At 51.6% G+C, this 23,698-nt stretch overlaps 1 protein-coding gene across 3 annotated transcripts in view; it reads left to right on the top strand.

Annotated features, from left to right (window-relative positions):
- The first annotated feature begins 4,704 nt into the window (after positions 1-4,704).
- PTPN5 (protein tyrosine phosphatase non-receptor type 5) overlaps positions 4,705-23,698 on the top strand; it is a 54,744-nt gene continuing 35,750 nt past the window's right edge. For 2 of the 3 annotated variants that reach the window (XM_042906522.1, XM_042906521.1), the window contains exons 1-2: positions 4,705-4,787; positions 20,961-21,051. In XM_042906522.1, the coding sequence (XP_042762456.1) occupies positions 21,032-21,051 (20 nt within the window). In that variant the 5' untranslated portion in view covers positions 4,705-4,787; positions 20,961-21,031. The remainder of the gene's footprint in view (positions 4,788-20,960; positions 21,052-23,698) is intronic. The other variant, XM_042906523.1, reaches the window with a different exon arrangement.

Below are 23,698 nucleotides of genomic sequence, written 5' to 3'. Positions count from 1 at the left end.
AAAATAAATAAAATTCTTAAATACAGGTATTAATGAAGAGTATATTAAAGAATACCTTATGGCATATCAAACATACGATTCAGTTTACAGATTACCCAGTATGTTAGAAGGTAAAATGTGCCATCCTTGAAGGAAAAGGTAAAGGGGTATGGGGGCAGCTGAAGCGGGAGGAAGAATCAGGCTCCGCTATTAAGGAGAGTGGTCAGGGTGAACCTCATCAAGGAGGTACGCCTGAGCTAAGACTTGAAGGCTGGGAGGGCATTAGTTCCATGTGCTAACTATTTCCCTCTCTTTTTGACATCCAAGAAGATCAGAACAGGCTTTGAGGCTCCATCCCAGTACTCTAGAAGCCCCTATGGTCTGCACATTGGTGGTCTTTTGCCCCTTGGAGAGGCAGGGCAGGACAGGGGTGAAGGGCATGAGTTCCAAAATCCAGCTAGATTCAAATATTGGTTCTATTGCTCACTAGCTATGTAGCTTGGAGCTTCATAGCTGATCTCCCTCGCCCTCAGTCTCCTATGCCTCAAAATGAAGATAATAGTAACACTGAGCTGACAGGGCTCTTTTAAGGATTAAATAAAATAATGTACACAAATTCCTTTGCACTCAGGAAGAGCTCGATAAGAATCAGCTGTAATTACCAAGGCTTGGTCTTCTCTCTCAAAGTTTATTTACATTTTCCTTGGTCCTGATTCTCCATCCTTATTGATATTTTAACATTGTTTTATGGTTTCTGCTCCTGTGGTAAGCTACCTCAAATCCTTTGTGGATTGGGGTGGGTTATAAATAAGTAAGTAAATAAATAAAATCTGGATAGGGGAACATTTTCACTGAAGCAAAACATTTCATTATCAGTAGAGTGAATTCCAAGTGAGACCAAAAGCAAGAAATATTGACTCTAATCTCTAAGAGCCCATCAAAAACCACCAGGAAGACACTCTCTGGTTACTCAGACCATCTTTCTTTCCTCCTTCCCCTCCTCTTTCGCAAACCTTTCTTCCTCCCTTCCTCCAGAGAGGGTAAATGAGTCACACAAAATGACCCAATAAGCCTAAATCCTCCCAATGCCCCATCGACTTCATTGCCGTGGGACTCACAGAATTCTCCTTCTTCTCCATCAGAGAAGAGAAAGGAAATAGGTGGTCTCACTCTCCACGCCGATAGGGTTAAGACACAGACAGGTGCTGCTCAGGGCACAGAGTCAGATATCGGCCAGAATCTCACTCCGGCCATTAATTAGGGAGTACTGAGGCCATGGGGAAGCCCCTGGACCTCTCTGGGTCTGTTTCCCAGTTGGTAATAACAGTGCCTCCCTCCTAATGTACTCATGCAGATGAAAAGGGTGAACACAGGGACATAACATGGAATATCTTGTTTTTAAAGCCTTTAATAAAAGTTAGACTTTCCTTCCTTAACTGCACCCTAGGGTACCCCTCGCTGGACAGTGGGAGTCTGAAACTCTACAACAGGAAGAGAATGCACAAGACAGAAACAAGGTAAGAAGACTAGTTTAGCTCTGTCCCTATGTGATAGAAATGCCCTACAAGGAGCAAAAGAGATCATTTTTTGAGCCTCTACTAATTCGTAGGTATATTCATATAGGTATATATCATGCAAGTATATTATCATATATATCATCACAGTTCCTCACAGCAACCCTTTGAGATGAACATTGTTTTCTTTTTTTTTTTAATCTTCATTTATTTTTGAGAGAGAGACAGAGTGTGAGCAGGGGAGGAGCGGGGGGGGGGGGGGGACACAGAATCTGAAACAGGCTCCAGGCCCCGAGCCATCAGCACAGAGCCTGACGCAGGGCTCGAACTCACGAACCGTGAGATAATGACCTGAGCCGAAGTCGGACGCTCAACCGACTGAGCCACCCAGGCGCCCCGAGATGAACATTATTAATCACATCTGAAGCTAGGGCTGGGCTCGGAACCTAGAGCAGCCAGCTGCAAATGTCTGGGAAGCAGCACTGGCCTTCTGGAGTTGTCTTTCTGAAGGGCAACGACTAGCTTCCACCACAGGACATCCCAAGCACCATTGACAGAAACCTGTGAGGTCCTGGCCCTGCTGGAGTGCCAAGCTTCTGTGACTTCTGAGCTGGGTTCAAAAAGAATCTGGGCCAGGCTGATCTTGCAGAGGCTCTCTGAGCCCTTTTCTTCCCCCACCCCCTCCATCAGCCCCCAGGGCCTTCACTGTTAAGGCACCCCTGCTCTATGAACTAGGGCTTTGGAATTAGCTAGATCTGAATTTGAAATACACACGCCCTCACATATCAACTGTGGGACCTTAAGTCACTTATTCATTCTGGTTCCTCTTCTGAAAATGGGGATATCAAAATGCCTGCCTCCCAAAGTTACCATGAAGATTAAATAGAGCATCGCACTGAAAATACACAAAATGGTGCCTAGAGCATACTAAGTGTTCGTTTACGGTCGCTGCTATTGTTCCATGGACGCCATCAGGGAGAATCAGCCTTATGCTGAAGGACAGAGAAGATGCTCTTGGAGGGAGAGCAAGTCCTTGAGCAGCAACTGACATGTCTACCCACGCTTCCATACAGACCAACCATCACAGCCTGGTTATCAGACATTTGACCCTTCCCCTCACACCACAGGCAACTACTTAAGGATAAGAAGGAGACCTAGCCTGCCTCTGTGCCCCTCCTAGGGAAAAAGACTAATCAAGATCCAGGCCTTCCAATCAATGCCTTTGTACACAAATATGTACTGATGGGAGAGATAAGAGACCCAGCCCTTTCCCAGGAGTTTCTAGTGTGCTTGGGGGGGTGGGAGGTGGGGGGGGGGGGGGGGAAGACAAGGAACTGCTGTCACAGCAGACAGGAATGAGTACTGAGTATCCCTGGGGATATGAGTGAAGGCCCCATAGAGAAGGAGGTATTTGAACTGGACCTTATAAACTAGGTAAAATACAGGGGCATGGCTTTCCAGGCTGAAAGCACAGCATGAACAAAGGTTAGAAATGGGAAAAATATAGTTTGTTTAGAGAACAGAATTTCGGTGAGCCTGGATGACTGAAACGCCAAAGGACTGAGGTGAGAGCTGGAAATGAAGGGCCAGGGAGCCACAGGAAACACACAACAAAGGTCATGACTACCATGGAGAAAATAGGGGGAGTAGGCCTACAATTTAAAATAGGATGGTCACAGAAGGCCTCTTTGGGGCGACACATTGAAGAGGTAAAGGATCAAGCCATGTGACTACCTTAGAGGAAGTTTCCAGGCAGAGAAAATAGCTGTTCAAATGTCCAGAGGCCACAGAGTGGGTGCCATGTTGGTGATGCGTTTAAAAAAGCCGGTGTGACTGGAATGGTGGGAAGTGAAGTTAGAGCTCAAAGGGAGCCAGATCTTGAGAAGCCTTGCAGGCTGTTATAGGGGCTTTAGTTTTCGCCTGGATGAAATGAAGAGCCACTGTAGGATTTCCAGTGAAGGAGTAGACTTACGTTTGAAAAGGATGGCTCTGACTGCTGTGTAGAGAATCAACTGCAGGGGGCCAAGGGTGGAAGCAGGGAGACCAGTCAGGAGGCTATTGCAGAAATCCAGATGAAAGAGGATGGTGGCTGGAACCAGGGTAAGACCTGTGTGGTGGTGCGCCTCGGTTTCCCCATGTAGAAATGGAGCTTAGGATCCCGCTCTGCGTGCAGCCTGACGCCTCAAAAAGCCCCCATCTGGGTGGAACATCTGGAACCTCCGGCCAGAAGGGTGCCAGCCTGAGGAATGTGGGATTGTGGGGTGCGTGGGCAGCTCCTTGCGCATCCCGGCCCATGGTGCCCATGAGAAAGCCAAGACAGGTGCGCGCCCAGCGGCGAGCGTCAGGCGGGAGAGACCTGGTGGAGGACGGTCTTGCTCCCTAGAGACTGAAGAGGGAAGAGTGGGAAGGCAGGTGCCTCCTCCGAGCCCTGAAGCAGGTCCTGGGCACCCGGCGCCGTGTGCGCCCGGGTATGCAACCACTCTGTGCAGGTGTTGGCATCGTGCGGGCAACATCGGGGAGCGCCACCGCACCCTTTCCATGCATGCCCCCCCACCCCCCACGGCACTGACCCCTTTGTCTCGCTTTCCTCTACCCCCATCTGTCTGTACGTCCCGCATTGGGTTCGGTGCGCACGGCCCCGCTGGGGTCCCTCTGGCGGTCGCCGAATAGGCGCAGCCCGGGCCCGGGGCTCCCGTGAAGAGAAAATCATGAATGAAATGCATGCGGTTCTCCAGCTCCCCCGCCCTCCCTGTCCAGGCAACCTCCGCGCGGGGGCGGCGCGCGCGGGGACTCCGAGCGGAGTAGGGGGGGAGGGGGCTCCAGAGATCAGGGTCGGGGACTAGGGGTCCAAGATCCCGCCCCGCTTGGGCCCTGGGCGCTGCCGGAGCTCCCGCGCCCCGCCCGCCAGCCCCGCGGGCCCTGCGCAATTCCCGGGGAGAGGCGCCAGGCCGCCCGGGGGCGGGGCGGAGCCGGGGCTGGGGGGTGCCGAGCCGACCCGGCGGCTGCGCCGGCGACTCCGCAGCCCAAGCGCATTTGGTGGGGCGGCCGGGCTAGGGAGCGCGCACGGAGCGCGGGACGGAGCGCCGGGCGGACGGACCGACGGACGGACGCCCCCGCACACGCAGACGCACAGAGCTCGGCGCGGCCCCCGTCACACACACACAGACACACACACACACACTCGCGCAGACACACACAGGAACACACGCAGACACACGCACACTCGCGCGCGCACATCCTCCCGCCAGCCTGCCCGCCCGCCCGCTCGCCGGCGCCCGGAGCCCGCTCTGGCCGGTAAGTGCGGCGCCTCCGTGGGCGCCTTTGTGTGGGGAGCCGGTAGGTGGAGAGCGTGGGGTCCCTCCCGGGCGGCCCCACGACCGAGACCTCCTCCAGCCCCCGGGGCTGAGAAGCCGGCGCCCGCCACCGCCACGCCCCCATGGGGCTCCCTGCGCCCCCGGACTGGGGGAGGGGGCCCCGCGCCGGGGAGGGGTCCCGCCGCTGGGTACCGGGGAGAGAGCAGCAGCCACTCCCCACGAAGCTCGTGCACGGCTCCCGGGAAGGATCGAGACGGTGGTCCCGGGTCCGAGCCTCGGCAACCGAGGCTGGTGCGCGGCTCTTGGCTGCATTGCCTCTCCAGGGTCTGAAGCCCCGGAGGGAGGCTGGAGATCGCAGCTAGCCTGCTGGCCTGTAAAACGCGGCTCCCAGCCTTCCCTTCGTTTCGCCTCCCCCGGACCAACCGTGTAGCTTAAACAACCCGCTCCCCACCCACCCCCAAAATAAGCGCCCAGCGCATTCCCCTCCCCCAGCATGCCCCTTTTTCCTAGATGAGGCCCAGGCTCCTGCAAAACCCGAGACTGTCCGAATCAGAGCCCTGAGGGGCTTACCTTAGTAAGGATCACTGGCTTAGAGGGTCGGGATCAGATGAACCTTTGGAACTCATTTAATCCCCTCACTTTGCAAATGGGGAAACTGAGGTCCAGTGAGGTGGCTTGACCAAGGTCACCAGAGAGTTAGTGACAAAGCCTGCATTCGAATCTAGGGTCTCTGGCTTTCATACTCATTTTCTTCCTACATAATTCAATCCTATACCCATTGAAGCCCCTGAACCCCAAAATTCATCTGAGCTTCTTTGTAATTCCAGCCCTGTCTCTACTTGGAGCGGTAGGTGCCATTCATTTGCTACCATCCTTACTGGGGGGATGGGGGTAGGGGGGTGGGGGGGGAGGGTTGGCCTTTAGTTTGCCTCAGTCAGCCCCAAAGGAGGGCTCTTTCATGCAAGCAAACACTCCAGGTTTGGGATTTAATTTGGGAGAATGAAGCAGCTCCAGGCCAGAGATCAGATTCCATAGTGTTGGGTTCTCCCAGGGGTCACTGAGCTTGTGTCCTCAGTTGGACCGGTTGACGTGGCATTCAGGAGTCCACCCCTTCCCCCACCTTGACCTGACTCTATGCCATCCCAGTCACTCTCTCCTCCTCCTTAAGGGCCTGGGTCTTCTACTCCAGCCGGACCCTTTTCATCATCTCTTTGCAGAGGTCCCCAAGTCCTTGATGTTGGGCCACCCCTTCCTCCTTCATGTCTGTTCAGTATGGCCCTTGGTGTTGCTGACAAAGCTTTGGTGGAAGCTTGAGCTACAGCCTCACCAGGCTCAGGTGGTAACTCAGGGCAAGGCTCCCCTCAAGGGCAGCTGGGTGTCCCCAGAGCTGAGCCCGGTGCCTGGCGCAGACAGGGTGCCCCGAGAGGTACGTTGAAGGAGTGCAAGCTGGATGGTGAATGGATGAAGTCAGTCACTTTTGAGGAGATTTCGTTGAATGAGATGGTTGGCAAGGAGGGCAGTGTTCGGCTTCTGGGGGCCTGAGGCTCTCGTCTCAAGAGCTGCCTTCCTGAGTGGGGTGAGCAGCCTGGCACGGAGCAGAACCAGGATGACTAGGTGGCATAACTCCAAGGACCACCACCCACATTGTGGTCCACATAAATGGCTTTGTCCTCCAGAGCCGCCATTGACATATACTCTAAAATGAGTGGTACCCCTGGATTTTTGCCGAGCAGTGACTCCCACCCTGGGAGTGAGGAGATCTCGGTTCCAGGCCCAGGTTCTTCCTCACTGGCTGGACAGTTTCGGTAAATGCTCATCACCTCTCTGAGGGTCTCAGTTTCCCCATCTGAAAAATAAGATCATTGGCTTGGAAATTTTCAGGCTTTTAGGTCTGAACTGTTGAAAGGGTGGGGTGGGGGAGGGGAGCACTTATTTATATAACTGCTGTGGGCCTGACTTTCCTCTTCTATTACTCTGTGAGGGAATAAAATGAGATGAGATAATTTATGTAGGGTACTTAGCGCAGTGCCTGGGGCACAGGAAAAGCTCCAGAATCGGTAGCTATTAATACCATTAGGGCCCCAGCTTTGTGGATATACCCTCTGCTTCTTCCCTCTTCGGATTGCCTGAGGATATGGGATTTTAGGGCCTCAGAGTCCCTCTGCCTCAGAAAATCCCTTCCCCACTGACCTATTCCTGGATTTAGGGCTCATCCAGCAAGAGACCTCCATGAAACCTCCCCGGGACAAGTCACACTTTTGTTTACCCGTTGTTTAGCTGCTGATCATGACCGAATTTAGTCATTTATTAGTGCCAAAGCTTTTTTTACGCTGTCACTTACATTTAATTCTCCTAACACACCCATGATAGTCATAGTGTGATTGTTCCCATTGCACGAATGGGGAAGTTAAGACTCCAGAGTTTAATTTATCTAAGGGTGCATACTTCGTAAGTCTCAGACCCAGAGAGCTGTGGGTTCAGCTCAGATCATCTGAATCTGGGTTCTGAACTCTTTCTTCTACATCTCATGTTGCCGGTGCTTTCTGACACCTGCCCCAAAAGAGAAACAGATGACCTTTGGGAAAGAGTTGAGAAGGATGGACTTTATATTCTTCCGGAAAATCGGGAACCGCTTCTTGGAGAAGCTGTGTAGCGTTTGAGTTGGGTCTAAATGATGAGTACACTAGAAGAAAGAAGGGAAAGTATTTCAAGTATTGGAAGCAGCATGAGCAGGAAACAGGCAGTGGGGCTTCTAAGGCACATGTAGAAACCAAAAGCAGTTCGTTCCAACTGGAGCAAAAAGGAGAACCGAGGGGTTGTGAGATGGAAAGCTAGGTAGGAAGGTGGAGGCAGTTTCTGGGAGGATTGAATGCTGACCTAAGGGATTGGTCTTTAGTTTCTTTTTTTCTTAATTTTTTAAAATGTTTTTTTATTTTTGAGAGAGTGCAAGCAGGGCAGGGGCAGAGAGAGAGAGGGAGACAGAGAACCCGAAGTAGGCTCTGTGCTGTCAGCGCAAAGCCCGATGTTGGGCTCGAACCCACGAACCGTGAGATCATGACCTGAGCTGCATTTGCCACCCAGGCATCCGGTCTTTAGTTTCTGGGTAGGGGAGAGATGTGATCAAGCCTGGCCATGAGGAAACTCATCCTGGCTGCCCTGTGGAGAACAGACTGGAGGGGAGGACTTGCTGGGAGGCAGCCCAAGTAGGAAATAATGACCGTGGTCTAGGTGAGAGATGGGGGGGGGGGCGTTGTAAGAATGAAGAGAGAAAGGAGTTGATGCAGGAGGCCAGAGGGTCACCAAAATTGGCAGTTATGGGTGCTGGAGGGACGGAGGAATGAGAAGTGGTGGCAAGGTTTTGAGCCTGAGTGGGTAGGAATGTCATTCACAGAGCGAGCCCAGCAGGAGGAGGAATGGGGAAGCCTGAGTGGGGGCCATGGATCTGACGGGGAGCCATAATGACTCCTGCAAACCTGGCTCACTGAGCACCCCAGACTGTCAAGAGCCAGTTTGTTCATTCATTCATTCAGTCTCCAGATACATATAAACATCTGTTATGTGCCAGGTTGTTCTGGGCTCTGGGGATACATTGCTGGAAAAGATGAACTTCCTGCCCAAGCTCTACCAAGGGAGACAGAAAATAAAACATAAGTAAAGATATGACATTTCAGGGGGTGAGCAGTGCTCTGGAGAAAAATAAAACAGGGTGGGGAGGAGGAAGAGTGAAGGAAGACTTTTGCCTTTAGATAGAATTGCCTTGGAGAAGGTGATAGTTGACCAAAGACCTAAAGGATGTGGGGAGACCAGGGGGAATAGCATTCTAAGAAGAGAAGACTGCAAGTGCAAAGGCCCTGGGGTAAGAATACCTTGGTGTTTTGAGGGGCTATAAGAGATAGGTGGAGAGGAAGTTTGGTAAGGGAAGAGGTAGGAGAGAGGGGCAGGGCCAGATCCTGTAGATGTTTACAGGCCTGAGGAATAAGAAATCACAGTGTTAATGAGTCCCAAGAGAACCAGAGTCCTGTTATTCTTGTATTCTTGATGACTAGCAGGCCGAGCCTGACACGCAGCAGTGGCTTACTAAATAGTTGTTGAATGAATGAATATTAGAAATGACCATTTGTGTATGAAGCTTCATACCTCGGAACCATACGAACCCCTAAATATATTATGGGATAGTAAGCTGCAGTATGATCAAAATGATAACACTCAGATGATTTGAATGTGCTGTCATTCAAGTATGAGAAGCCCTCAGTTTGCAGATTTGTTCAAGAGCAAGCATCTTGGTGAGAATTTCTAACTTTGGGCTAATGTAGGGGATAAACTGTTCATGGCCAAATCTCCTTGTCACTGTGATGGCAAAAATAAAGACCCTAAATTTGTCCTTCCTTTGCATGGTGAGGTGGTTGTTGAACTCATTAGAGAGGCTTCCACATGTCTGTCTTAAGAGTGGAAGTGTTCGTTCCCCTCTCCTGGAACTCTCTGGAAGCCACTCGGGGGATTTGTGGATTTCATGTGGGTGTCAGTTCCAAAGATTGTATGTTTCATCATCTGCCTAAGGGTGTTGCCTGGCCTTAAAAAATGAATTGTATTGTAAAAATAACATGACCATACTATAAAGCAAATGTAAGGTTAGCCATGGGTTTAGATGTCCCATTCTGTTTCTTCTAAAGATCAGTATTTTTTTTTTCTTCCTGCAGTTTGTTTTACATATTTTTTTAATTTAAATTCCGGCTAGTTAACATAGTTTGAGTTTCAGGTGTACCATATAGTGATGCAGCACGTCCATACAATGCCAGGTGCTCCTCGTGACAAGTGCAATCCTTAACCCCCCTCACCTGTTTCACCCACACCCCACGCCCCGCCCCTCCATTAACCGTCAGTTTGTTCTCTATCGTTAAGAGTCTGTTTCTTGGTTTGCCTCTCTCTAAAGGTCTGTATTTTTTAATAGATGAAATCAGCCCACATCTAATTGTAGTACATTGCAGTTTTCACTTAACATTGTATCATAACTTCTGTGTTCCATCAGGATCTTCTTTTTAGCCTCAGTGGCTTTACTGTATTTTGCTTAACCATTTCCTCATCGGTCGATATAGAGGTGAACATCCTCAACCACAACTTTTCTGTCTCTGATTCTCAAGGCATCCGTTTTAAGCATCCTCAAGAGGGTAGATGATGGGACCAAGGGGGGGTCTAAAGAGGGGCCCAAGGATAGGGGAAGGGGTGACTGTGGGAAAATGTGAGTTGATTTCATGGACACCAATGATGTGGCCCTGGGTCCTGGGGCAGAAAGAGAACAGGGGACACCAGAGCAAGAGCCAAGGAAAGGATGGATAGGGAGGTCATGAGTCAGGAGGCCAAAGTCAGTAGAGCATTGAGGGCATGGCAGAGTGGTACCCAGCACCCTCCGGTTCGAGACGGAGTCCCTCCAGCATTTTGTTGATTCAGTTCGGGGTGCTTTTTTAAAATTATGAAGTCCATAAAGTTGGCTCTTTTAACCATTTGTGAGCATACGGTTCCGTGGGGTTACGTACATTCACAGTGTTACACAGCCATCACCACCATCCATCTATAGAACTCTTTTCATCTTGCAAAACTGAAACTCTGTTCATGAAATAATAATTCCTCATTCCTTCCCAGCCTCTGGTAACCTGTACCCTACTTTCTTTCTCTGTGGATTCACCTGTTCTCGGTCCCTCATACAAGTGGAATCACGCAGTATTTTGCCCTTTTGTGTCTGGCTTGTTTCACTTGGCGTGATGTTGTCAAGATTCCTCCATGTTGTGGCATGTGTCAGAATTTCCTTCTTTGTTAGGACTGAGTAATATTCCATTGTACATATATACCACATTTTGCGTATCCATTCATCATCCGTTGATGGGCACTGAGGTGGCCTCCAGCTTTCGGTTACCATGGACAGTGCTCCTATGACTGTTGATGAACACGCACCTGAGCCCCTGCTTTCAGTTTTTTGGCTATGGACCTAGAAGTGGAGGTTTAACTTTTTGAGAAGCCATGGGGGCTTTTATTAAAAAGGATTCATGGGGCGCCTGGGTGGCGCAGTCGGTTAAGCGTCCGACTTCAGCCAGGTCACGATCTCGCGGTCCGTGAGTTCGAGCCCCGCGTCAGGCTCTGGGCTGATGGCTTGGAGCCTGGAGCCTGTTTCCGATTCTGTGTCTCCTTCTCTCTCTGCCCCTCCCCCGTTCATGCTCTGTCTCTCTCTGTCCCAAAAATAAATAAAAAAAAAAAAAAAAAAGGATTCTTGTGGGCCCACCATAAAAAAGGTCACTGACTGAAGTCTTAGGAGTTTGGAGTCTGGGAAGAAGCCATGAAAGTTTAAAAAGTAGATTTTTGGGGGCACCTGGGTGGCTCAGTTGTTGGGTGTCTGACTCTTGATTTTGGCTCAGGTCAGGATCTCATGGTTTGTGGGATAGAGCCCTGCATCCGGCTCTGTGCTGATAGCGTGGAGCCTGCTTGGGATTCTCTCTCTCTTTCTCTCTGCCCCTCCCTTGCTCCCAATCTCTTTCTCTCTCTCTCTCTCAAAAATAAATAAATAAACACTTGGGGCGCCTGGGTGACTCAGTCAGTTAGGCATCCGATTTTGGCTCAGGTCATGATCTCACAGTTCGTGAGTTTGAGCCCAGCGTCGGGCTCTGTGCTGGCAGCTGGGAGCCTGGAGCTTGCTTTGGATTCTGTGTCTCCGTCTCTCTCCGCCCATCCCCCACTTGCACTCTGTCTCTCTAAAAATAAGTAAACATTAAAAAAAGTTTCTTAATAAATAAATTAAAAAGTAGATTTTTATGGATTCTGCGTGGCCTTAGAGATAGCAGAGAGGAAAGAAGGCAAGAATGGAGTACAAATGAATCCAGCCTCCATTTCTGTGATGTGGAGACATCGTGGGTGGAAAAGAAAGCTCTCAGGAGAGGTCTTAGTGGATGCAGTTCATTCATGCATGCAAGTATTTGCTGTGCCAGGGAATCCACACGGCCACAAGGACCCTGCCCACAAGGAGCTTACAACTCTTAGGTGTGCCAGAGAAGTAACCTGGTGATCGTGCTCCATACTGCTGTGTGCTATGATGATAATGATAAACACTGACTTTTTCTGAGTGCTCATTATATTATCTCGCCTAATCCTCATAACGGTTCAGTACAGAAGGTCTTTATTTCCCTCGGCTTACAGACTCCGAAGGCTTAAGGAACTTGCCAGGAACACACAGTAAGTCAGTGGCAGAGCCAGAATTCAGACCAAGGCAGTCACTGTCCTCTCATGTAGGGCCAGTGGCTGTGGGATCACAGGAGAGACACCTGCCCGGCATGGAGATCAGAGAAGGCTTCCTGAGGGAAGGGGTGAGGCAAGCATTTGAGTGTAAGTCAGCTGTGTCCTTCTTTTGCCCATGATGTCAGGAAATGGTTTTTTGTGGCAGCAGTGTCCCGCCCCACTGCCGGTGACCTGATCTCCCAGGGCGCCCCTCCTCCCTGAGACTCCATTTCAGGGGAAGATTATCATTCATCATCCGTGGTGCTTATCATGAGGCCTGGAGGCCAGACGGGGGGCATTTCCTTTTCCCTCTGACATCAACTGTCTCTGACCTCTCAGGCTAGCCTCCTTTCAGCCTCTTCTGGGGGACCTCAGAGGGACGTGCAGGGCCCCTCCTGGGCCTGAGCAGCTTCAGGACAGCAGGCTGAAGTTGACCAAACACAAAGCCCCAGAATGGCAGTGCCGGTCATAGGTCATTCTCCGCCATTTCACTGCCCTGAGATGCCTGGACCTCATGGGCTCCCATCATGGCCAAAGCCCTATCTTCCCCAAACCCAGAAATGGGCAGTTCTCTCTGCTCTGTAAACCCCTGGTGCTGCCTGTGGCCTTCACCAATACTTCCCAGTAGGGCCCCTCTTGGCCTTTGAGTGGGAGAGCTCTTCATTGTGAAAGCATCCCTGGCCCCGTCCTCTAAATGTTGCCAGCGACACCCTCAGTTGTTGTGACAACCAAGAGCGCTCACACGCATTTGTGAGATATATTTTATGGGGGGACCTTGGGTGGCTTGGTCGGTTAAGCGACCAACTCTTGGTTTCCGCTCAGGTCATGATTTCACGGTTCTTGGGTTCAAGCCCCACATCGGGCTCTGCGCTGACGGTGCGGAGCCTGCCTGGGATTCCCTTTCTTTCCCTCTCTCTCTCTCCCTCCTGTGTACTGTCTCTCTCAGAATAAATGAATAAACTTAAAAAAAAAAAGAGGGGCGCCTGGGTGGCTCAGTCGGTTAAGTGTCCGACTTCGGCTCAGGTCATGATCTCACGATCAGGGAGTTCGAGCCCTGCGTCGGGCTCTGGGCTGACGGCTCAGAGCCTGGAGCCTGCTTCCGATTCTGTGTCTCCCTCTCTCTCTGCCCCTCCCCCGTTCATGTTCTGTCTCTCTGTCTGTCTCAAAAACAAATAAACGTTAAAAAAAAAAATTTTTTTTTAAAAAGATATATTTTATGAACAGGGAGACATACAGACCCTAAATGTTGCCTTCAGTGAGTCTTGGCAAGTGAATGAAGTTATGGAACCATCACCAGGATTAAGATGTGGCACATTTCCAGCAGCCCTGAAAGTTCCCTCTTTCTCCCTTCCAGTCAGTACCTGCCCTCGGAGGTTAACTGTTGCTCCTGGTTTTGTCATTCTGGATGTTTTACCTGTTCTTTTTTTTTTTTTTTTTAAATTTTTAATGTTTGTTTATTTTTGAGAGAGAGAGAGAGCTGGGGAGGGGCAGAGAGGGAGACAGAGGATCTGAAGCGGGCTCTGCACTGACAGCTGCGAGCCCGATGCGGGGCTTGAACTCGCGAACCGTGAAATCATGTCCTGAGCTGAAATTGGACACTCAGCCTATTGAGCCAACCAGAACGGTTGTGTCTGTTCTCGATCTTCATATGAATCGTATCATAGATGTGGTCTTTGGTGAAATACAGCAGTTTGGGGGATCCACCCATGGTGTTGCACCCCCAGCATCACTGACACGGATTTCTAAATGCCAGCTCCAGTGGCGATACCTGCCTTCATCCTACTGAGAATAAGCCACCTCCGGGTTTAAGTCCGTACGCCCTAGCCTGCTGCACACAGCCGTCTGCCGTGGCGTGTGAGTCCCCTCTGCTGCCCACTCTCCAGCTGCACCAAGGTGCCCTCTTTCTCCTGCCGCCCTGCTCTTTTCATCTCTCCTGGTCTTTGCCCCAGCAGTGCTCTCTGCCTGGAATGCCTTCCCTGCTGTTTGCCAAACTCCCACTTGTCCTGAAGATGCTCGTCGTCTTTCTGTGCAGCTTCCCAGACCCTCCCATTGTGCCCTCCTAGGCACTCCTGTAAGACAGCCTCAGTTGACATTTAGCACATTAAAAAGAATTTTTTTTTAATGTTTGTTTTTGAGAGAGAGAGAGAGAGAAAGAGACAGAGTGTGAGCAGGCAAGGGATAGAGAGCAAGGGAGACACAGAATCCAAAGCAGGCCCCAGGCTCCGAGCTGTCAGCACAGGGCCCGACGTGGGGCCTGAACTCACAAACTGTGAGATCATGACCTGAGCCGTAGTTGGACGCTTAAGTGACTGAGCCACCCAGGTGCTCCTGACATTAGCTCCTGACTTTTGATTCGATGCTCTAGGCTGGCAGCTGGCTGAGGGCAGGGACTGAGTCTAAGACCCAACAGAACCTGAGAGTAAAGAAATGGGTATAAAATCATAGCAGGCCTTGTCTCAAGATTGTGTTGGAGGCAAACTGGATTCACAACAACTGTGCAAAACAAATCTCAGCCACCCTCTGAAGCTGATAAAAGAGACACGGTGAGACATCTCTGATTATAGATTATAAATGTAGAGTGAAACTCACCACCAGTGAGGCAGAAACCTCCAGCCCTTCCGCAGAGGATCTAGCATCATGGGAAATGGCATCAGTGGGTTCAAAGCAGTGTAGCTCAGGGAGCCAGGGAAGAGACCAGAGTCAATCAGGGAAGGCTGCCTGGAGGAGATCAAGTTCCAGCAGTTTTCAAAGAGTTACATAATCAGGGGATAATTCACCGAGAGCCTTAAAACATGATCCAAAGCCGCCTAGATCCATCCTCTTGTGACCCTGGTCCTGAGTCTCACATGGCTGCCCTTCCCTTTCCTTTCACTTTTCACTCACTTCCTTCTTTTTCTCCCACTTAGTCCCCCCTCCCTGTCTTCCTTTCAAATCTGAGTGTACAAGGAAATGCTGGATGCACATTGCCCTGCCTCCCATCCCTCTTCCTCTGCTCTGGGCTCCATGTCGTGGGCCAGATAGGAGGAAGCCTGTCCTTTGCCCCTTCTTAGCCTGGGCAACTCACGGAAGCCCAAGTTAAGGGCAGGAGAGCAGGGAGCAGCCCAGGGTGGGGTGCAGGCTGTTGCCAGATTCTGAGTCACAAATCAAATCCTGGGAGAAGAATTTAGCCAGAGGAGAGGTCAGCGGGCCCTGGACTCACTGGAGAGGCTTCCTGAAGGAGGCATGGTGCTGAAGCAGGCCTTGGAAGGGCCCGAGGCCACAGCTCAGACAGGAGGAGCAGGGAGGCCTATGCAGGAAGGAGGAACAGGAGAGACAAAGGCTGAGAATCAAGAGTGAGCGTGGGAGGTGGGGCAGTTTTCCTGGTGAAGGAGGATTTGGGGAATCCTGTGAAGTCAGCCTTCCAGCCCCAAGGGTTTCCGGGGCTGACGAGGGGGACCTGGAAACAGCCCGGGGCTCTCCAGAGGGAAAAGGAGTCTGTTCTGCTGGGGAGGCCCTGCGTTGTTCTCATTAGCTCCAGAAACACCTGACAGAGCCCGAGGAGAAAGGAAACCGACCTTTGTAGCTGATGGCACTGCCTGGTACAAAGAGCTGGAGCGTCTCCTGTGCGGAGTTGACTTAGAGGGAGCCAGGAAATGAAGCTTTGAGCCAGGTCAGCTGTGATAACGAGGAGGCTGTCTGCCTCGGGTGGCCTGGTACTTTCTGTACTTCAGTCACTTGCACTTTACCACCACCCTGCAGCAGGCAGCTCTGTTGTTCCTGCGGCCCAGAGGAAGAAACTGAGGTTCAGAGAGGTTCAGACATTGGCCAGGGATCCCATGGGGAGAGGGTGGCAAAGCGCACAGCGTTTTCAGCCGGGTCTCTCTGCCTCTCAATCCATCCTTCTTCCGAGTGCCATGATTGCTCTAAGGTGTGTGACCTCAGAATGGCCAGCTGTCGTGTTTCAAGGGATTCTACCCATAACTGAGGACATTTGTGGACAACCTGTCCTGGGCCCCAGGTCTCCAGCTGTGCAGTAGCACGAGGCACTGAGAGGACTAACTATCCTTGGCCCAGGACCAGGCTCTGCCCGTCTTCTCCGTTGGCCATCTGAGCAGGACTAGAGTGACACTTACCTGCGCCCGTGCCGGTCCCTAACCCTTCCAGGTGCCGATTAGCTCCTATACGAAGTGAGGTAACGATACCTCTTTCACCAGGTGGCTGCGAGGGTCCAATGAAAGAAAGCATTGGAAAGCGCTTGGCGCATAGTAGGTATGCGGCTGATGTTTATTACATCTGAATTCAGGAGGTCAGACCCGCTTGCATTTAAACCTTGACTCCTGGTTCCATCTGGTCTCTTTCTTTCCCATTCCATTATACCCTCTGTAGTCTCTCCCGGCAAAGGAGCCTCAGACCTACCTGTTTCCAGATGCCGCCTCTGCCTCACCTCTCTCAGGCCCTGCATCTGACTCTGTTTTCCTGAATCTTTTCACCAAATCCTAAAGTACCAGGGTCTTCCCAGCCTGTGCTGTCACTGCTGGGGCCAGGCCTGAGCACAGTAGGGTTAAATCAGAGGCAGAGGTGGGGGGACTCTGGCCCTCACTGTGGGGTGTGGCAGGAACTGGAGTCCTCACTAGCTGCAGCGGGTGGGTGGGCAACGGGGGAAGCGAGGGACAACTCTCCCTCACTCTGAACTCCGGCTCTCCCCTCTGGAAGTGCATACAGGCCCTCCGAGAAGTGGTTTTGTAAGTGATGAAGAACAAAGCAGATAACACATGGGACCATCGTGGACGATCCAGAGCAAGGCAGAGGCACAGCTAGTCCGGGCCAGGGGTGGGTGGGCATCAGGGACACCTAGGGCTGAAACCAGAGGTAGGTTAGATACCAGCAGCACAAAACCGTTTGTGATCAGGGTGGATGTGGTGACCCGACACAGGCTAAGTGAGAATGCTGGTTCCAGGTGGGTTGGGGAGAGAGTCGCAAGAGTGGACAAGGCCTCAGTCCTAGAAGGCAAGCGACCAAGGCAGAGACTGCCTGCCAGGGCATCAGGCGAAAGGCCAGGTGCTGGGACCGGGCCAGGGTCAGAACCAGACAAGCAGCAGTGAGTGTGGTTAACAGCTCCCAACAACCGTTATATCTGCTAACTCTTCCAGAGGATACAGTGTGCCAGGCATTCCTCCAGGAGCTTTAGCGATGCTATTTCAAAGGTGAGAAAACTGAGGCACAGAGAGTTGGAGTAAAACTCCTGACCTCCTCCAAGACTGGCAGCGTGACCCCTCACATTCATAGCTTGAAATCAGCCACCGTGGGATCATTTACACCAGGGAAATTGGCGAATGCCACTCATCAGGGCTCTGAAAATTCATTTATTTATTTACTTTCCTGAGAACCAATTTATCAGCATAACACAAGACTTATTCTAGAGTCTCCGTGGACCTCAGCTATGTGGGGAAAGAGGGCTGTATTAACCGAGAAACAGGCAACACCTGACGTACAAGATGGTGGCAGCTAACGGTTTTGGGAGTTTACTGGGCCCCGTTCTAAGCATTTTCCGTGTATCTTGTATCAAAACTTCTGGGAGGATCAAAATTCACTTAATCTCCTTAAGAATCCTTTGAAGTACACTGGTTATTCCCATTTTACAGGTGAGAAGACTGAGGGCATAGGAAATTCAAGGATCTTGCCCAAGACTGGGCAGCTACTGAGGGATCTGGAGCTCATACTTGGGCAGTCCAATCCCAACGCCTGTATTTGTGTGTGTGTGTGTTTTGTAAGTTTATGTGTTTATTTTGAGAGAGACGGAGCACTAGCAGGGGAGGGGCAGGAAGGGAGAGAGAGAACCCCAAGCAGGCTCCACGCTGTTGATGCGGGGCTCCAACTCATGAACTGTGAGATCATGACCTGAGCTGAAACCAAGAGTCAGGCGGTTAACTGACTGAGCCATCCAGGAGCCCCTGTACTTTGTGTTTTTTAGTGAGCCATTTATTCATGCTCGGGGTCTAACCTGCTTTTAATTTAGTTTTTCAAGAAACAGATCTTGAATATCTGCCTGGTGTCAGATAGAGTACAGGCACGGGAGACGGGGAGGTCCGTGTCCGAGGCCCTACACTTAGTGGTTTAAATAAACCCTGGGCCTCGGGTTGAGGCAAAGTGAGTTTGAAGCCTGGTTCTGCCACTTACCAACTGTGTGACCTTGAGCAATGACTCAGTCTCTCCAAGTCCCAGTCTCTCCGTGTGTAGGAGGAGGACGAGAACTGTGTCTAGTTGGTTGGGTTATACTGAGGAATCTGCACTCGTTGTAAAGCACAGGTTTGTGCACAGATACCCCGAGTGGGTTGGGGATGCGGGCACCAACAGATCAATTCTGAACAGAGACGTGAGAACCGAAGACGGAGTGCCCAGTTCTTCCTAAGGGACTCAGGGACAGTTCTGCTGAAGAGATGACGTTTGAACAGGATCTTAGAAGGGGCTTACAGAGCTTTCCAAGCAGGGAAGGGAAAAGGGAGCTTTTCTAGTGAAGGGAAAAGTATATTCCAAGGTGTTACAGGTAGGCGTGAGCATATAACTGAATGGAGATGCCGGAACACCGTCACAAGAGGTACGATCGTGCCTTCGCGCTGCTGATTGCCTGTTTTCCCCTTTAGTTTACAGCTAAACTCTGTAGCTGGGGCTTGGGAGGTGTCGAGAGAGGGCACAGAATGAGTGTTTTTCAGAGTGCTGGAAAACATGGTTAAACCAGATGACCTTTAAACTCTGAAATCTTCTACTGATTTTGGTGGGGGCGGGGGGGGGGGGGTGGCTCACCACACAAATAGGGCCACCCACAGCAGATACTAATCACCAGAACTGGACGTGGCCTCTGTCAGTAACTGGCTAGGGTGGGAATCCCCCCACACACCTGGAGATTGGGCGGCCTTTGCCAGGCTCAATGGACCAAGGCCTTGTTTCCCTGCTGCTGGGAGCGCCCTCTGCTGGTCCCTTGTCACTCCCCTCCATCCGCCTCATTAAATCCACCTTGACAGCCCTGAAATTGAACTCGACCTTAAGGCCCTTCAAAGCCATTAAATTTGATTCTCTTGATTTTCAGTTGGCACTCCTGAGACTCAGAGGAAATGACTGGCCCAAAGTCACAAGGTGGTCTTGGGCAAGAGCCCAGGGCTGCTGGGTCCTTGGCCAGTGAGTGCATTTGTCGCTTCCGTAATGGAACACGGCTGCCACCATCACCTACACTCTTCACCCAAACCAGTCTCTCTGGGCTGCTTCTTCACACGGGGAAACCTGAGGCCACAGGCCAGGGCAGGACTTCCGGTCACTCCCATCATGGGGAAGGCACACAAAGCTAATGGCCCCTCAGAGTGAGCTCATTCAGGGCCCTGGGCAGGAAGACAGGCACGCTAGCATCCACCCCTCTGGGTCCTTCACTAATTTGCCCACTGTGTGAGCCTGGAAGTCACTTGGCCCCCAAGCCTTAGTTTCTTCATCTGTAAAATGGGTTGCAGCCACATAGACCTATAGTGTGGATTTTTTTTTTTTAAAGAAAGTCTGCTGATGCGTTCGTGTCCACTCTCTTACTATTTTCAGAGCATTGTTTTCAACAAAGGCTGAAAGCCAGAAGAGAAGGGAGCTTAGGAATATGGGTGGCAAGGGGCAGATCTGTCATTACTAGCTGTGTGGCCTGGGGCTGGTCACTTCACTTCTCTGAATCTCCATTTTTTTCATCTAGAAAACATGGGTAATGAAAGTATGTTCCTCCTAGGGCTGTTTGAAGAATTAAGGTCTGTCTCACCTCCCTAGAAAGAAGAGGAGGGAGATGGAAAACAAGAAGGAAGTGTTTCACAAATGAGCATCTCAGTCAGTGTCCCCGTCCCATGTCACACTCCATTTTCACTCTCCCCTCGTCAGACAGATTTTCTCTCCATCTCTTGTATGTGCCCTGATTTCTCTTAACTCCAGGCCTGTTCCCATGCCCTCCTTCTGCCTAGAACAGCCCATGTGCCCCTCTCACATTCCGTAGCCGTTGACCCCAGCTCCTCCTTCACATCCTAAATCCCTTCCCGGGAACCTCTCCTGATATCCCCGCCTCATTAAGGGCCTCACTGGTGCCCCCACAGCCTGCACTTCTCCATCGGACTGGCCACCTATGTCACCGTTGCCTTTGCTGACCTGCAGTCCCCCATTGTGCCTTGAGCTAAGGTTCACGCCATGGCCTGCACAGAGAAGCTGTTTAATAAACACTTGTTGAGCAAGCGAATGTTCTAGTCCCTGAATCTGTCTCACAGGAAAGATGGAAAACTTCGTGTTGCCCGAGCCCCTCCACAGGCTGGACCTCTCCAGCATCCACCTTCCCTTCCCTTCTGCCACACCTACACCCCAGTCTCCCACCAACAGAGCAGGATGGAGAAGTCATCATTTATCTGGGCACATCCCAAGCAGAGAACACTCAGACCCTGTGTTTGGGATCCAGAACACTCCCAAGTTTGCAGTCTGCTCAGACGTGGGGACAGATGGCTGGACAGTGGACAGCTGGGCAGGGAGGGTAGGCAGCTTGGCAGGATGGAAATAGCAGTGAACTAAGCATTGGGAGCCCAGGGCTCAGAGCCTATCTGTTCCCCAAGTTCTCTGCACACATCAGTCTGAGTTCTTTGGTAACCAGCAACAGAAACTGACTCAGACATTTAGTCAGAAAGGTCTAACACAGAATAACAGGTAACAGACCTCTGGTCTTGGGCCCTCCTGTGGCAACGGATAAGCAGGGCACCAGGAGAAGAGAGTGGTGACTCCCGAGAGGACATTTGGACTTTCTAACTCTCTGAAAACAGCTGTCCATGCTGTGTGACGTGCCGTCAGGCACTTACCCTCTCTCGCCTCAGTCCCCCATCTGGGTGTTCTAAAGCTGGCTTCTCTCCGTTCACATCTCCAGTGTGCTTTTCTGCAGAGGAACTTCCTGCCCTGGCCCCCGATGGCGCCTTTCCCCATCCAGACACCTTGGGAATGAATTATGAGGAAGCCAGGTGAGTGATGTGTGTGGGCTTCCCTGCAGCTCAACCCGTTGAGGAGGATAAGCCCTCTCCATGTGCATGCGCTGGGACGTGTGACTCATTTGCATGAAGCAGTCAGCCCGATCATTTGTCTTCCATGAAAGCAGCATGTCCTTGGCCCATGCGTGCTGAACACGCTGATGAACATCTCGATGGCATTATGGGCCGCTTTATGATCCTGGTCTGGCTGTCTTCTTCAGGCCGGGAAGATCCTAGCTAGAGTCTGTCTTCCCAGAGCCCCCAAAGCCACTAACCCTAAGACACTGCCTTCCACTTGACCTCTAATGTGTCCAGCAATAGGCTCAGGCCCTGAACACCTGGGATGCAGAGGTGGCTGAGGGGGTGGGGATGCTCTTAAGTGACTGGAAAGCTGGTGGGGGGAGCAGGTGCATAAACAGCTAACTATAGCAACAGAACAAAGTAAGAGGCAGAGAGAAGTAGTGAGCCAGGAGTGTGGGGGGGGGGGACCCCGAGATGGGAGAGCTTGATTCTCCCCAGGAGATCAGGGACTGCTCCATGAAAGAGGTCATGTTGAGGATGAGTAAGACCTGGCAGGAGGGGAGAAGGAAACTTCAGGCTGAGGGAAGAGTGGGAACAAAGGCCTAGAAGTCGGAGTATACGGGGAATAGCGAGGTCTGGCGGTATCAGAGCTCTGGGAGGGTCGTAGGAACTCCATGTTAACAGTGATGGGTGTCCCGGGGGCCCCGGAGCCCCAGGAGCATGAAGCCCAGGGTAGAGGCACATCTGCCTGCGTTGGGTCCGGAGGTTGCTGGGGGCCCAGGAATCAGGCTTTACCATCCTAGCGCCGCCTGGCCCCTCACCCACCCAGGAAGAGGATGCAGCTCTGCCTCCCTCCCCAAACCTGTCAGCTATTTCTCTACACTAGTCCTGGGCAATGCTGGCATTTATTCCATGATACCTCCCATCGGCACCCACCCATCCTCCATCCCACCCCCACCCCCCCAGGCAGAGGTGAGGTGCGCCTGGCCCATCCCAGACAGGCCTCTGTTAGAATGCTGACTCACCCATCCCGCAGCAGGTACCTGTCCCGTGTCTCCCCCACCAGCCATGAGTTCCAGGAAGATGAGGTGGGCTGGTCCAGGTCCCATCTCCAGCATCCAGCAGTGGTAGAATAGCTGTGGGGCACACGTTACCTTCACACACACGCGCACACACACACGTAAACAGAGGGCGGTGTTGCCACACAGGCTGCGAGGGGTCTGACCACCTGACATTATAGATGAGGCTTCAGGGGCCCAGGGTGAGAGAAGATTCCCCAAAGTCATAAGTGTGTTGGAGGCAGAGTTTAAAGGAGACGTTGGGTTCACAGCAGACTGTTTGTAATAGCCAGAAGGTGGAAACAACCCTGATGTCGATTGCTTGATGGACGGATAAATAAAAGGTAGTGTATCCACACGGTCGCATGTTATTCAGCCATAAAAAGGAATGAAGTATTGATATGTGCTGCAACCTGGATGACCCTAGAAAACATCATGCTGAGTAAGAGAAGCCAGACACAAAAGACCACGTATTATATGATTCCGTTTATATAAAATACCCAGAACAGGCTAATCTATAGGGACAGGAAGCAGATTAATGGGTGCCAGAGGCTGGGGTGGGGAGGATGGGCAGGGGGGCTCCCTAATGGGTACGAGGTTTCCTTTTGGGGTGATGAGATTGCTCTGGAACTAGATAGCTGTGGTGGTTGTGCAACATTGTGAATATATTAAGTGCCACTGAATTGTACACTTCCAAATTGGCTAAAAGAGTGAATTTTATCTTATGTGTGTTTTACCATAATTTTAAAAAGGAGTGGATTGGGACTGGATCAGATACTACCGGCCAGGTCTGATGTCCCTTCCTCAAACACATGCTACTGGTCCCCTGTCCTATTATAGACCTCCCCTGCCCAGGCGAGGGGTGGGGAGCCCATGGCACCTCTCGGGTCAAGGGAAGCCCCATGGTCAAGTGGAAGGCTGCCTCACCAGGAAGGCAGGATTCCTGGTGGTGAGGCCTGCTCCTTACGTGCCTCTGCCTCGGGCCTAGCCCCCATCACCTACCCATCCCGCTGACCATCCTGCTCCCAGCTAGTGCCCGATGTTTCTTACGTCTCAGACCTCTGTGTCTTGCTCTTGCCATCTGTGCCATGAAAGAAGTTCTTTCCCTCGTGACCCCTCATCCATGTAGAAACATCCTTTAAAAAGAAAAAAAAAAAGTCTTATTTATTTGAGGGAGAGAGAACATGAGGAGGGGAGGGACAGAGAGAGGGAGGCAGAGAATCTGAAACAGGCTCTGTGCTGACAGCAGAGAGCCCGATGCAGGGCTGGAACTCGTGAACGGTGAGCTCGTGACCTGAGCCGAAGTCAGACACTCAATCAACTGAGCCACCCAGGTGCCTCTAGAAGCATCCTTTAAGAACCTGCTCCTATCTTCCCCTTGCAGAAGACTGCCCCACACACAGCCTGCCCCCTCACCGCAGGCTGAGCTCCCCAAGGTATCTAGTCAATAGGTCATCCTCGATTAAAGCAGGTGTGGGTGCGGTTGGTCGTGTTTGTGTGTGTGTCTTCCAGAGATGACTGGGAGCTCTGTTGGGAGGGGCCTGGCTTGTTCGTCACTGTAT

This window comes from Panthera leo, chromosome D1 (assembly GCF_018350215.1).
Source record: "Panthera leo isolate Ple1 chromosome D1, P.leo_Ple1_pat1.1, whole genome shotgun sequence".
Lineage (NCBI taxonomy): Eukaryota > Metazoa > Chordata > Mammalia > Carnivora > Felidae > Panthera > Panthera leo.
This window is presented reverse-complemented; position numbering and strand designations above follow the sequence as displayed.